Source organism: Phialemonium atrogriseum (assembly GCF_030411735.1).
Source record: "Phialemonium atrogriseum strain 8032-3 unplaced genomic scaffold QBC33scaffold_10, whole genome shotgun sequence".
Taxonomy (NCBI): domain Eukaryota; kingdom Fungi; phylum Ascomycota; class Sordariomycetes; order Cephalothecales; family Cephalothecaceae; genus Phialemonium; species Phialemonium atrogriseum.
Window position 1 is genome coordinate 147,242 of NW_026848147.1, and position 15,040 is coordinate 162,281.

The window sequence follows — 15,040 nt, forward strand, 5'->3', positions numbered from 1 at the left end:
GAAGCCCACCAATACCCGCCAGAACACACTACCGTGGTATGGAGCGAGTATAGAAAGGGGCAGCTAATAAGTTATCCGGGTATCATCAGATCGAAAGTTATTGAAACCTTGCAACAGCTGCTCCCCACCCGAAGGCGGCCCCCATCGTGATAAAGCTGGACACAGAAAGCAGTGACATGCCGCTGATGCCGTGGCCAGAAGTGCAGCCCCCGGCCATCCTCGAGCCCACGACCATAAGAAACCCACCCGTCACAGCAGAAGAAGGCTCCAGGTCCACCTCCACAATGACAGCCAGCGACGGGAACAACCGCGCAACCGACCACGACCCCGCGAGAATCCCAAGCGAGAACAGAATCGACGTATACTTCCGCGGCGCCTCGCCCCTCACAGCCCTCCAGAACCACTCCCCGACCTCCTCATACGACGTCGACACCCCGACAAGCGACCCCCTCGCCGCCAGCGACAGCAGCTGCGTGCCGCCGAGCAGCAGCCCGCCCAACACGGGAGAAATCACCGCCTCGGGCCCGGCGGTCGTCCACGCCGCCGTGCCAGCCACGACGGCGAAGAGGAGGGCCTCGAAGGCGAGCAGCGCCGCGCCGCGGCTCACGCCCAGGACCTGGTGGATGGCGAGCTTCCTGTCCCCGGCCGCCCCGGCGGCCGGCGACGCCGACGCCAGGAAGCCCGTCCACACGATCCCGCCCAGGGTCGCGCCGGCGAGCGCGAGGTAGCCCGACGGCAGGCCCAGCGCGACCTGCGACAGGACGGTGCCCGGGCAGGCGCCCGCCAGGGCCATGCCGTGGCCGAGGAGGAGGCCACCGAAGAGGTTGCCGTCGTAGTGGGCGAACAGGCCCTGCGAGGAGAAGTTGCGCGGCTTGAGCTGGGTGGAGCCCAGTGCTTGGAAGAGGGCGATGAAGAGGCTATGCGGTGGTGGATATGGTTAGCTTGGGGAGGTTCGGGGAAGGGCTGCGGGGTCCCGGGTGGGGGGTTTGGGTCTTTTCCAACGTACGCGCTGCTCGCTGTGGCTGTCAGGAAGGCCTGTGTCATGTGCCAGTTTTCCAGCCTGAATTGGGAGAGGATGACCGAGGGCTGGAAGACACCGGATGCGACCAGCGACGCGCCGAAGGCGGCGCCGGTGAGGACGGTAGCGATGCTCATGCTTGAGTGTGCGTCCGGGGGACAGAGGATGATATGTGCGGATTGGTAGAAGACGACATGGTGCGTCTGCTCCGACGGTATTATATAAAAGGCTGTCTAGCCAGGATCATGGTATCTCTAACGGCCCCGGACGGCGACGAGCTAGGGGACTAATTGGTGTGGCGATATGGATCTCAGGTCGTTTCCCACACCATGGGGGTTCCACCATTGGAACCCAAAATTGCACAATTACCGGCGTGTTGGATTCGTGGGCTCGAGTCAGGTCCAAGGATAGTAGCGCCGGAAACTACTGCTAGTGCGCCAGAAAGGGGAATCTCCGACACAGTCCCTTTGAAACTGAGCATTGAAGGGCAGCTAGTTCAAAGTCAAACATGCGAGCTTTGCGATGAGATCGAGGTTAAATTTGGTTGCCGGGCCATCTCCGTGTCGCCGAATAACCCTCGGCGAGGTCGGGCAACGGGCCATCAAGTTTAGTGGGTCCCGTTCCCTTCCATACCAGCTACAGAAAGGCGGATCCCGGCGTGCCCGGTGCGGCGGCAATATTTGAGTTTGCACAATACTTACTTAGCAAGTACAGTAAAAGTCTCGGGGACCATTGTTCTCGGGGACCTGATGCGGCCTTAGCTACTGGGCCGACATCCCTGAGAAGCACATAATCCCGTTATGGGAGTCAACTCGCCATTCATACCACAGTAATCCGTACACTACTTCGATTACCCCCGATTGGCAACAGGGTTAGCATTGGTTGGAAGCGATTCGTTCAAAATAAGTTTAGGGTTAGGGTCAACCAGGGTTTGACAGAAGCATTGACCACTCGGCTCGAGCCAATGATGAGGCATCCGATTTTTCGCGACATGAAGCTTCAACCCAACAATTGAACAACCATCAAAAAGCTGCCAGTTCACACAATGGCAGCCGCAAGGGGTGTGTCGCCCGGGGGCGCCCTCCTCCGAACATCCAGGTTATTTTCATTGCCAGCGGCGCTTCCTTACGCAGCCGCTGATGTCTCTGCTGCTACAAACGTCAACTCGGACTCGGCCACACTGGCCTTCCCAACCCACCAGGTCATCACGACCCCGAACTCGTCGCGGAAGCGAGGCGATTGGGGCCTCAAAAGGCCATTGCCCCTGAAATCCACCACCAAGACTTCGACTCCGATGCTTCGGATCAAGCAGGTCGACTCGGTCGAGCACATTACCGATTTCTCCTCCGCCGCGGATCACGGCATGTCTCTTCGGAAATGGCAGGATATGAACATCCCGATCACAGTGCCAGTCGCGAACGATACAATGAGGATACCCGGAAAGTCCGTTTTTGAAGAGACCATGGACTTCACGGCGATCAAGGCTGGGCAGGCAGGGGAGCTCGAAGACAGCCGATGGAAGTTCAGCGGGCCGTGGCTGGCAGGAATGACGGATGGCAACTTCAAGAAATACCTCTTGAAGCGTGTCAGGAACCGCCGCGCTGAGTTTCGCCAGTTCCTGAAGGAAAGATTGGCCGCCGACCTGTCGGAGCGAGCGGCAAGCAGAGCCCAAGAGGCTGGAGAGCCGGCTCCTGCTGCGATCGAAGCGGCCGCCATCACCGACGCGCAGCTCACAGAGTTCTTACGAGACCTGCGCAACGACAGGCCAAAGCTTTACAGCATGACTGGCCGCTTCCTCGACCTCGCTCCCGTCCAGCCGCCCAAGGAGCACTGGCAGGTTGGGAAATCCAACGACCTCAAGGCCAGCAATCCGTATGCCCAGGATGGCCCGCCTATCACTCACCCGTCGGCTGGCTTGTCCTACCTACGCACTGCTTCATACTTGGACAACCACTCTCTCTATGGTCCGCAGAAGAGCCATTCTCACGTCAAGGCCAGGATTGTCGCGCCCCGAAGCCAGGTCGCTGGCGGCCGTGGTGCGAAGTTGGGCGTCGGAGGTTTCGTCACCGACACTCCAGCTGGCGACACTGCGTTCAGCATGAGGAACCTGAGCCAGAGGGCCCGTGAACTGATTCCGGGTATCGATAGCATGGACCCGAACATCGAAGGCGGAGCCAAGGTCTACATCGAACCGTTGAGCGCCAAGGTCAACTCACAGGGACGCGTCACGTTGAAGGTTGGCCAGGCGAGGCCGGAGGCCGAGCTGGTAGCGAAGGAGATGGCCGGGGAGGAAGTAATATTCGACGAGCCGGAGCCGGAGCCTGCGAAACCCAGCAACCTCAGGATCAATCAAGCATACCGGAGAATCCCTCAAATCAATCGTTCTGTGACAGGGAGTGCTCAAGCCTACGGCCTGGATTCCCCAACTCCTGGCAGCCGAACCACTTAATTGGTCCGATGAAGCAGAGTGTTAGCTCATGGTAGGCAGATAGGGAGGAACATTTGCGCGCCACCCCACCAGTCAGCTCAATATACTGTACAATATCAAGCAAGTCATGGATTGGCCCTGCAATTTGAGGATAGGCTTGAACTAGGTAGTCGTCGAAGCGTGTCCATATTGTAATACAACCTTCAATGTAGAACTACCTAGAAAATCTAATGACGCAGCATTTTAAGCACGAATCGACTCTTCGCTAGGCAGAGGTACTTAGGGTGTTAAATGACGGGAGCGAATCGTTAAAATCACGTGGAAGATCACATGCCCTTGTCCTAAGACCTAAATTTTGAGCCCCCACATCCACAGAACACCACGGACACGACGAAATTAGAAAAAGTTCCCGCCCGCAGACCCTCGACTTTTCAACCTCCATCACTCCTCCAGATACCGCCAAAAATCCGCCAAAATGGGTCGCGTTCGCACAAAGACAGTCAAGAAGTCCGCCAAGGTCATCATTGAGCGGTACTACCCCAAGTTGACCCTCGACTTCGAGACCAACAAGAGGATCTGTGATGAGATCGCCATCATCGCCTCCAAGCGCCTGCGCAACAAGGTCAGAATTCGCTTCACGCACCTGCGCGATGTTTTGGATGTGTTGAACTGTTTCCCAATTCCTAACGCTCGTTTCTACAGATTGCCGGCTACACCACCCATCTCATGAAGCGTATCCAGCGTGGACCCGTCCGCGGTATCTCCTTCAAGCTCCAGGAGGAGGAACGTGAGCGCAAGGATCAATACGTTCCCGAGATCTCTGCTCTTGACTTCACCCAGAACTCGGAGAGCGGCCAGCTTGATGTTGATACCGAGACCAAGGACCTGCTCAAGCACCTCGGCGTAAGATTCACAGCCAGCTCCGTGAATGATTATATTGCGGGAGGGCTAACTTTGAGACTTGTCACAGTTCGATACCATCCCCGTCAACGTTGTCCCCGTTACCCAGACCCAGGCTCTCGAGCGTGGCGGCCGTCAATTCGGCAACCGCCCCCCTCGCCGGGACTAAAGACTTTTTTGATTTGGCAAGGTTGGCTGCAATGGCAGGTTGGGCACATGGCATCTTCTTTACGGCTATTCGGCGTCTATCTGGAAGGTAGTGAGTGCATACCGGGTCAAAAAAAGAAAAGGTCTTTTGCCCATCCAAGGTGTCGCTGATTCTCTCGGGTAATTCCGGAGATGATGCTTGATTGCCAAATTCCCTCCTCGCATTGCAAGTGATCTCTTGCAAGTGGTGATCCGTGACCTGGGCGATAACCCAGGTCTTACCAAGTACGGTTGTTGTGTCAAGATTACGAAACATGTGCGGATCTCGCCGGTCCTAACGGAGACACGTCCATATATCCTCCTCTCCTCACTATGCTGTATGCCTCTGATGGGATTCCTTTTGATGGGATTCTTTGGTGGGTATCAACCTTGACCGAATATGCCTTACTATACACGTAATATCTTCCCGGAACGCCGTAACTTAGTCCGTGGTCTCTTGGCCGGCTGCGAACCAATGCAGCATGGCACAGTCTATTTTAGTCCTCGATTACTCTTTTAGGGCGTTTCATTGTCCAAATTGCGTCTTATGACCCTCGAGAATCAAGTGGCCGTCCTGGTCTGGCGCGGACGACTGTATCTCTGGCGGTGTTGCCTCCGTGGTCACAGTCTTCTCCCGGATCGTGACCTTCAAGGGCCTGCGCGGGGACGGTTTGGCCGCATCGCCGCGCTCCAGCGCGAGCGCAGCCGAGTCCTCGGCGGCCTTTCGATCCTGCTCCAGCTTCAGCCGGCTCAGATCTCGCGCAAGTTCTGCGTCGGGGTCACTCTCGGCCCGGTCCTCCTCCAGTAGCTCGATGTGTAGGTTGGGCAGGCCTACGCGCTCCCACGCCGGCGTCTCGTTGAGCTGCACCTTGATGTACAGGGCCCTGCGGGCGCACTGATCGGCGCACCACCGCTCCAGCTCGGCGCGGCGGACGATGCCGAAGTCGTCCCTGTTCTTGTTCACGAACCGGAACTCGCCGCCGCCGGGGAGGGCGCGCCGCGGGTTCGGGCACAGCGCGTAGCCGCACCGGCCCAGGATGTTGCGCTCCTCGATCAGGTCGTCGTAGTCGCCCGGCTGGAAGAGGCGGACCAGCTCCACGAACCGCGCCACGTCGGCCGGCGCGGGGCGAGAGGCTGGGAAGACGGCTCCGCCGTTGTGGGCCGGGGGAAACTCGGTTAGCGCGTCGATGGCCTCGAACACGTCCGTCTGGATCTCCTTCCGCTGTTCTATGATCCTCGCGTGCTGCAGGGCGATTCGCTCAAACTCGGCTTTGGTCTTTGGTGGGGTCGAGGATGACGCTGGTGGGGCGGGGTCCCTGCGCTCCTTGAGGATGCCCTTGGGCTTCTTCGGTTCAGATACCATGGCTGATGTGATGCATGGGAAACCAAGGAGAGGCGTTCAGGTTGGGGCAATCATGACCGGGAGAACCTTCTTAGAGGGAGGGAAGTAGGCTGATAAGATCGTGCCCTTAGTTGAGGGCAAAATGGATTTCGTAATCAGTCCCCGTGGGGCAAGGAAGGATTCCATCCAATTCCGACACAGTGTCAATACTAAGCTACACAGGGTGCCACAACTCCAGACTCAACAGCCTGTCAAGCTTGTTGTTTGGGGATTGGAGATCCATCGTGCTGTGCCGCACTGTCCTCCTGCATCATTGTCAGAGGCGAAGCCGATCCACTGAGGGCACAGATCCTGCTTGACCCCGAATGGCTCTCGTTCGCAAGTGACGGTGTTCGTCTTATCGAGAGGCCAGGTTGCCGTGTCTGGACCATATAAACAGCATCCTTGTGCTTAAGACCTATTCTTCGACTCGCTAAAAGTAGCAACCAACGAGGTCTGTTTCCCCATATATCTCACTCGTTCATCCCACCCACCCCATCGAGCTTCCCATTCCGCCGAGGCAGGGTGCGGCTCTCCACCGCGCAATATTGTGCTGCAACTGCAGAAGCCAAAACCTCAGCCACCTCCAATCGAGTTTCCCTGGTTGAATTTCAGTCCTTGGCCCCCTTTGCATTGTGGCGGGACCCAACTCTGCGGCACATCGTGGTGTGTACAGTGCTGCTACTAGTTCATGCGCTGACGTCGACCACCGCCCTTTCCTTAGGTCCCGCAGTGCCCGTCAGCCTCGACGTTTTGCCTACCAGACCTCCTGACCGCGGGGAAAGCCCCGATTGTTTTACCATCAGATATACCGACATCCCGTCATATTTGCTCTTCTACAACAGGGCCCCCCACAAGTGCATCATCCCTACCGAACCCGAAGCTTCTTTCCAACTTTTTACTACCACTCCGTCGATTCCACCCCACATCTCAAATCCGAAGGTTAGACGGCAAGGTGAACCCTAGCCTTCTGGGCCGCGTCATCATGTTCAAGGTTAAAGCCATCTACGAATACGCCTCCGGGCATGAGGATGACCTGGCATTTCCGGTCGGGCAAATCATAACTGTCACGGAGGAGGAAGATGCGGACTGGTATTCAGGGGAGTACCTTGACGATGCCGGCGTGAAGCACGAAGGCATCTTCCCGATGAACTTCGTCGAGAAGTACGAGCCGACTGCCCCGCCCCGGCCAACTCGGACGCGGACAAAGAAGGAAGCAGACCCTGCCGCAGCTCCCGAGGGTGCCGCCGCAGCCACTTCTCCGCTCTCTCCTAAGCTGCCCGAGCCCGAGCGAGAAGCAGAGTTGGAGGCTACGTCGCCGACCCAGACATCTTCCGCACTTCCTCCGGTGCCCCTTCCCGTCCCCGAAGCTGCAGTGACCAGGCCGGAGGAGCCCGTTGCGCTTGAAACGGCACCTCCGCCTGCGCCGATGCCAGTTCAGGCCGCCTCTACATCGTCGGCGCCCGCCCCAAAACCAGCGCCGACCCAGCATAAGCCCATGGCACCTCCACCAGTCTCGGAAAAGCCCAAACCTAGCTCGTTCAAGGATCGCATCGCCGCCTTCAATAAGCCCGCTGCACCCCCTATCACGCCCTTCAAGCCTAGCGGGCTAGGTCCCGGCAGCTCCGGGTTTATCAAGAAGCCCTTCGTTGCGCCTCCTCCAAGCAGAAATGCTTACGTTCCCCCCGCTCGAGACGTACCGGTAGCGAAGGTATATCGTCGCGATGAAGACCCCGAAATCAAGGAGCGGGAAGCGGAGAATATGGAAACCGCCGAGAAGGCTGGCCTGGTCCCTGGAACATCAGCCGAAGGCGAGGATGCCGAAGACCAGCCGAAACCAATGAGTCTAAAGGAACGACTCGCCCTTCTGCAGAAGCAGCAGATGGAGGCCGCGCAAAGGCATGCGGACGCTTCGAGCAAGAAGGAGAAGCCAAAACGCCCTCCCAAGAAGCGAATGGAAAGCCAAGACGTCAAGGACGAAGCCGAAGCTGCCGCTCCCCCGCCAGAGCGCCGCGACACGGAGCAGTCTGCACGCAAGCAGTCTGTTGACGAACAACGTCCGCCACGCCCACCCCATACCCATCGACGAAAGTCTTCAAAGGGCCCCGAGCCACACGACGGTAACGAAGCCGATATGTCGGGGGCTGGTGACACCACTGAAGGCCAGGAAGAAGACGTTACGGAGCGGGAAGATAGCTACGAGAGACCCAGGCATGTCGCGACCGCCGCCAAGCAGGACGACGAGGATATCGATGAAGAGGAGGACGACGACGAGGAAGGCGATGACGATGTTGATCCCGAGGTCCAGCGCAAGGAAGAGCTACGGGCGCGGATGGCTAGAATAGCTGGTGGCATGACGGGCATGGCTGGCATTTTTGGAGGCCCAATGCCTGGATCAGGTGCTCCCGCACCTCCGAGGAAAAAGAAGTCGGTCGCTGAGGCGTCTGAAGAAGCTGGATCTCCTGGAGGCCATGCGCCACCAGTGCCGATGATGATGGCGTTGCCCGGCATGTCTCGACCCAAGAGCCCGGAGGGAAAGCCCCAGGAAGAACCGAGCCAAGGTCCTGAATCCGAGGAGGAGTCTGAAATGGCAACGCCACAACAGGAGAATTCCCCTCCGTCTTGTGAGTAATCCCTTCCCTTGGTTGTCTAGCCCTGGCCATTAACCGGTTGCAGTGCCGTCAAGAGAGCTTACGGGACCACCCCCTATTCCAGGCGGACGCCCCGCGCCGCCTCCGATCCCTACCGAGTGTAAGTTCCTCATCGATACTGACCCTTATTACCCTCCGCTAAAACTCGAGCAGCGCGCCCTCAGCCTCCAACTCCCTCGGCCGTGATATCCCCGAGTGAAGGTTCCGAATCGGACGACGAGCTATCCGAGGTTAAACCCGACGTGACTCAGGCCGCCAGAGCTCCTCCGCCGCCGCCAGTAGCCGTCCCAGCATCCATGGCCTCGCCAAAATCGCCCACACAGAAACGTCTGTCGTACGCTGGTGACGAAGCTCCCCCGATGTCGCCAACTAGCGCTGCTCCTGCGCCCCCTGGTAAAAGAAACAGTCGCCTACCGCCTCCCGTGCCAGGTTCTGCTCCTGGAGCACCACCTGGGCAGACCCGACCACCACCACCGCCTCCACCTGGGGCCGGACCGCGCAGACAATCCACTGCTGACAGCCAGCACTTTTCGCCGACCAAGTCTGCGGTCTACGAGGATGACGGTGACGAGGAAGAGATCACAGAATACGAGGGAGATTATGACACGGATATCGCTTCGTCCGTTCCCCACAAGGATGCCCTCAAGTCACACCAGCGCGAGTCGAGCTTTGAGGAGGGAACGCCGGTTAGGTCTTCTATCTCGGAGGCGCCTCCGTCTTTGCCTCCCCCGGTCCCGTCTGCAACAGCTCCGAGGGCAGGTCCTCCACCGATCCCGAGCCTGCCTCCTCCGGACAAGCGGAAATCCACGGAGATGCCCCGAGCTGCGCCTCCGCCACCGCCTCCCGCCAAGGAGACGCCCAATTACAACGACGATGATTACGACCCATTCAACTATACCGCCTCGCCGGGGGCCATTGTAGCAATTCCTACACCCTCCCAGCCTCCTCCGCCGCCAAGACATTCGGAAGAGGCCTATTCTCCTCGGCCGTCGTATCAAGCGTCGCAGGACCGAAGAGCGCCTCCCTCCGGCCCCCCGCTGTCCAACCGTTCCCACAGAGCGTCATTAGATGTGCAGCGCGCTGGTGCTCCTGGTCGCAGGTCGGTGGACGTGACAAGACCCTCGATGGAGTCGGGCTTTGTGGCGAACGAGATCGACCTCGCCCCCCAGTCCGGCTGGTGGCTCCAACCCAGCAGCCTCCCTCCGCAGCTACAGGGGCGCAAAGACATCTTCTTCGAGTCCGAAGAGTCCACGGCCGCCACGCCGCGCGCCGGCGCCAAAATGACGGTGACGCGCGACATCTACGTGCTGTTCCAGGACTACTCGCAGACGGTGATCACGGTGCGATTCGACCCCCAGGACGCGTCGGACGTGCGGCTCGAGCAGCGGCACGAGCCGCCGCCGCGGGCGCTCCGGCAGGACCAGCTCGAGCAGAGCTACGAGCGGTTCGGCCGCGCGATAGGCGAGGCGGCGCCGGGCAAGAAGGACACGGTCGTCGGGGACGGGACGCCGCAGGCGCTCGTGTACGAGCTCCTCCGGCCGCACGCGGGGGCGCTCCTGCCCGTGGGGACGCGGGCGTACGGGGCGCTCGTGTACAGCAACCTGGCCAACGCGTCGACGTCGCAGAACGACGAGATACGGCCCGGGGACATCATCAGCATCCGCAACGCAAAGTTCCAGGGTAAGCACGGGGCGATGCACGCAAAGTACAGCATGGAGGTGGGCAAGCCGGACCACGTGGCCGTGGTGGCGGAGTGGGACGGCACCAAGCGCAAGGTGCGGGCGTGGGAGCAGGGCCGCGAGAGCAAGAAGGTCAAGGTGGAGAGCTTCAGGCTCGACGACCTGCGCAGCGGCGAGGTCAAGATCTGGAGGGTCATGCCGAGGAGCTGGGTCGGCTGGGAGGGGGGCAATTAGGAGGCCCTCGTGGGGACTGTCGCCCTCGCGGGACCCGGTTACGGACGCGTGGATGCGCTCGTTAGGGTCGTTGGAGGGTGCGCCGTTTGGTGGGGCGTGGGATCTGGAGGAGGAGGAGCGGGGGTGGGTAGCAGGGCTGTAAATGTCGGTAGTTGGAGGTGAGGACACGGCGGTTGTTGATAATCTTAAGGTCCGTGTTGGTTGCCCTGTTTTGCGCGGTTCATGTCGATATGGGTAGTTGTAGTTGTGGATATGCGATGGAAGGGGAATGTGAAATTTCGTCGGTTCCTTGCCAGAAGTTTGCCCAGGCCTAGTTAGCATCAGAACAGAGACAGAGAGAGGAAGCATCATGACGCATGTCGTGGAGGAGTCGAGTTAAACATCATGGTCTTTATTGCTCGTCTCCCAGCTCTATTAGTATCGTTCTTTTCCCCGAAATTCAAGATCTGAGAACTTGTTGGCTGCTCAGTCGCCGTGCCATCGTCACCCATCTCCCCCATGAGCCTTGGTCGAGACTTGAAAGGGTGGTGTGGCGTTACTACCTGTCTCGTCGCGCTGAGAAGGCGATGAGGGGTTTCCAGGCTCATGGCTGCTACCTATCGGTTGTCCACTTGCTTCGTTTCTGTCATGTGCTATTTGGGTAGGGATGTTCGAGCCTGTCTTGGTGCCCTGACCTCTCACAAGACAGTGTCATGTACTCCTTCTACAGATACCAGGACCAAAGTTACAAGCAGATGTGTAGTTTTACTTCATACTCTGTACTCGGTAATGTTAGAAGAGCTTTCACGATCCGAGAACCATGGGTTGCTTGTTGTGAGAGAAACGTGAGGCAGAGGACAAGCACTAGTTGTCAGTCGATATCGTCGCTCACGGCCAGGCGGTTGGTCATCCTTTCCCCGGCAATAGGGGCTGCTTGGATCTGCGGACCGCGAGACCAATCATGGGAAGCAGCATGCGGAGAAGAGCAAGCTCCGTCGCGAGTGCGAAGAACAGAACATCGATTAATGGTGAAACTACTGCTCCTGGAGTGAGTATTGGATGCCAGCCGCAAGAACGTCATCACACCACACAAACTGATTTCACCAATCAGGCCGGACATGAAAAGGGGTTGATGGGTAGGTATATGTCGGATGTAGCCGCAGGAGTGAGGGGATGCCGTGGGAACTCCCTGGATCGACAGAGACGTTATGAAGCAGCGGGATGCCATATTAGGCAACGGAAGCATCGCATTGGGAGCATTCCATCTTCTGGCATGGGTTGATCCTGCGCCTATCATTGTTCTCTCTCTACTTGGCAGAGTGGGAGAGATTCGATGAGCAAACTCCCTCGGTTACATTGTACCCTTTCATCGCCTCCCCCAACTTCGGGTTGAGCTATCAGTCAGCCCTTTCCCAAATCTGCAGTAAACCGCTCAAGGCCAGAGGAGTTATCTTGCCGGAATCTGAGGGCCGAATGGGGGTTGGCTGACAGGAAAGGTTTCCCCATTTTCAAGACACGCACACGGCCCCGAATACGAAAGAAAGGCAGACGTTTCTAGCACCGAGAAACCGAGGATTCCGAGGCTTGTGTAGGCAGACGCGGTATTTTCACTTTCCTTGGGAGACTCCCCGCAGGCGGACAGGAGTGATAGGGGCAGCGATCCTTCGCGAACAGTAGGCACACGTGGCCCATAACAAGAAGTTCATCCTACAGCAAGGGAAGAAGAAAGAAGAGTGACGCATACCGCCGGCTTGGCAGTGCGCAGAGGACGAAGGGACGGCGCCATTTTTTCTTTCTTTCTCATTTCGACGGCCAGTGGCTTAGCACCAGGTTCGTCATCGTCCCTAATCTGGGAGGGGTTTAGCAGCAAAAGTGAGAAACGAAATATCATAAGATGTTGTAGCACCTCGGAGTGACCGCAAAGCCGAATCCGGTCTCCGGAGACAACCGAGCATCTATCTCACCACCCTATCTTCAGACATATCATGAGGGGGATGTCATATGGTGGGGGACATCAAAGCACTATGTAAGCAGCGACATGGCGGCTGGCAACCTTTCGATCCAGCCTCGATCAACCTCGGGGACCAAAATTTCCGATTAACTGACTGGATGAGGAGAAGCCAATGGCAGACGGACATCCGTTGACTACTGGGGAATTATGCCCAATAAGAGAATTGGCGCATGCGGAAGATCGGATTTGTATGTGTTTGCCACATATTATCCCCAACTACAACCCTGGAGGTTTGGAGGGGAGGGAAGAATGCAAGTTTTTGCCAAAGCATCCGACCGGCGTGGGGGAAGGTAACCATGACCAGGCGCTGAATAGCAAGCAGCCCAGGTTACTATTCCGTGAGGCATAGATGAAGGAAATATCCCGAGTGTGCTTTCTTCAGCGACTCGGGGCTGCATCTGCGAATGACGTGACGCCAGCTGGCGAAAAAACCACGGAGCAATTAACGAACCCGAGAGCCTCCAACCTCAAAATGAAGACGCTATAAGCGCGTTGCGATTGTCCTTCCAAATATCGCAAGACCTTTCTAGGACCAATCGAAAAGCATTGGGTTCCATTGCGCTTGCCCCCTTTTGCTGCTTGACCACCCATCGAGGTAGAGACGTGGACGATAAGCGCACTTCATCCGCATCTGACACTTGTTCAAGGTTGCGATAGGTGAAGAATGCTATCCACATATTTCGCAAGAGGAGCCCGTCGATCGGGTATGAAGACAAACCCACGATCTGCAGGTTGATATTCATAGTCGCCTTTCAGGCACTCCTCAAATGCCTCTCAACCGCGGTCGTGCAGGGAGAGGCTGATGGAGGCTGATGGCATGTAACTCCTAGGTCACCACTGCAGGCAGGCCGGAATTGTAAAAAGACAGTTGATTTGCTAAACAATGTCAGCCGGGCTTCTCCCACGCGGCGCTAGATGCATCGGAACCCGGCCCAGCAAAAGGAACGGCAAGGTATCTGCGTCTTCCTGTCTGTCCCGGTTCGGCAGGTTGCATGTGGGGTACGTCCTTGTTAAACGGGGGTGAAGAACGGGGGTGAAGTGCTCCCCATTTGCTGCTCAGTCAGGCCCAGTCTCGGCCTCCTGTATCCTTGAATTGACCAGATAGAGGTGATGAGATAGACGAGAACCTTCGATTCGGGGAGTTTGTGGTAAGATTTTCGTGGCCAAGCTGGTCGTTGCTAACATCACCTGAGATGGCCCCCGGCCACTGACCTGTCTCGGACAGATGGCAGAATACTTCAAAGTCTCGCTGACCAAAATCCCATTGGGGAGGATGAGTTGGCCAAGAGCGGCCCCATTAGCTGCAATTGACACTTAATTTGGGCCTTGGAAAATTCGACCCAACTCCCGTAGCCTTTAACCTGTGATTATGAGGTAGAGGATACACCTTCGACCAATGCGCTTGGACAGGGCCCACGACTTTGGCCAGGAACTGCTGCAACTGAGACATTGTGGAGGGGGTTCCCCACGGCGGCACCAGGCCTGCCTTCCTAGATGTGCTCGGCAAGCGATGTCGGCGCCAACTCGTTTGGAATTTTGGGAGAGAACGGGGCGACGATGCGTTCATCTACCTGAGCTTCACGGAGAGCCAACCATTGATAGGGATATTGCATGGCAGCCCTGGCAACAGGCGACGCAGAGGCCAGTTCCAGCCCACGTGCAAGTGCCAGAGGGGGAATCTTGAGGCCCGACATGCCAACGAATGGGAGGCTGACACAAGTCAGCGAGAGTTATGGTCCGATGCGGAGCGACCTGCAAAGCCAGGGGTTGGTTTGCAGCGGGCACATCGATGCTCGCTTGCAAACATGGGTAAAAAACGGTCTTGCTGGCAATTAGGTTCTGATGCTGCATCAGTTGGGATAGGAATTGATGATGACCTGGCAGCGGGAGGGTCGACCCGGGCGCGGGAGCTAATTCCGTCCATCAATGAATGAACTAACGCCTGGTGGGCAAAGCGCAACTTGGTCCAAGCAAGTGTGGACCTGTTTTGTATGTACGTACGGATAGGTACAATACAAGAGCGATTGCCAGATCTGAATACGGCATCTTAGAGCAATTGGCGAGCTTTAGCTTAAGTTGAAGACGTCAGAGTAATGCCTCTTGAGGGAGGATCGGATGCCATGATCGGACAATAAGTGGGTCAAGCTTGGCCTCGCGTGCTTCCTCGCGGCGCAGTTGCTGCGGGGATTCGCGATGCGGCCTATTGGCCCGGCCGGGCGGTACCTTATTGGGTTGGGGGTTCGGCGAATCGCAAGGCCGGTGCATCGCCGGCATTGACCAGTTGTGTGGGAGAGCAAACTGGACTCGTGTTACCAGAAGAGGCTTATTCCCCACGATCGCTGGCGACCAATAACTTTTGGAAGGCGAGCAAAGCCTCAGAAAACGGTTCGTGTTCCAAGACGTTTGATGGTGTAGTTGGGCACCGACTTTGAGAGAAACGGCTAGACGATTCAGTTCGCAGAAGATGAATGCCACGTTTACATACCATAGAGAGGCAGGTAGTTCGACCTCTCTGGAACAGGCTATTTTCCTGCAGATATGATCATCTTGCCTGGACAAAAGCTGGGGTGGAA

General features: G+C 57.5%; 5 protein-coding genes across 5 annotated transcripts; 3 read left to right on the plus strand and 2 right to left on the minus strand.

The window, feature by feature from the left end:
* Positions 1-97: 97 nt before the first annotated feature.
* On the minus strand, positions 98-1,155 carry QBC33DRAFT_558154 (YeeE/YedE family protein; the record flags this gene model as incomplete). The annotated part of the gene is made up of 2 exons (XM_060429857.1): positions 98-917; positions 1,007-1,155. 2 exons carry the CDS (start codon positions 1,153-1,155, stop codon positions 98-100), a joined length of 969 nt encoding a protein of 322 aa, XP_060284202.1.
* An 868-nt stretch (positions 1,156-2,023) lies between these two features.
* On the plus strand, positions 2,024-3,701 carry QBC33DRAFT_535911 (mitochondrial ribosomal protein MRP51). Its single transcript, XM_060427658.1, has one exon. It carries the CDS (start codon positions 2,064-2,066, stop codon positions 3,465-3,467), a length of 1,404 nt encoding a protein of 467 aa, XP_060284203.1. The 5' UTR covers positions 2,024-2,063; the 3' UTR covers positions 3,468-3,701.
* Positions 3,702-3,921: 220 nt separating this feature from the next.
* QBC33DRAFT_449783 (40s ribosomal protein s17) lies at positions 3,922-4,515 on the plus strand (the record flags this gene model as incomplete). The annotated part of the gene is made up of 3 exons (XM_060424536.1): positions 3,922-4,068; positions 4,149-4,349; positions 4,417-4,515. The coding sequence occupies 3 exons, from the start codon at positions 3,922-3,924 to the stop codon at positions 4,513-4,515; spliced, it is 447 nt and encodes a 148-aa protein (XP_060284204.1).
* Positions 4,516-5,058: 543 nt separating this feature from the next.
* QBC33DRAFT_577669 (DUF408 domain protein) lies at positions 5,059-5,895 on the minus strand (the record flags this gene model as incomplete). Its single annotated transcript, XM_060430999.1, has 1 exon — positions 5,059-5,895. The coding sequence occupies one exon, from the start codon at positions 5,893-5,895 to the stop codon at positions 5,059-5,061; it is 837 nt and encodes a 278-aa protein (XP_060284205.1).
* Positions 5,896-6,898: 1,003 nt separating this feature from the next.
* On the plus strand, positions 6,899-10,477 carry QBC33DRAFT_450182 (myosin tail region-interacting protein MTI1; the record flags this gene model as incomplete). The annotated part of the gene is made up of 3 exons (XM_060424554.1): positions 6,899-8,537; positions 8,590-8,664; positions 8,715-10,477. 3 exons carry the CDS (start codon positions 6,899-6,901, stop codon positions 10,475-10,477), a joined length of 3,477 nt encoding a protein of 1,158 aa, XP_060284206.1.
* Between the last annotated feature and the right edge of the window lie 4,563 nt (positions 10,478-15,040).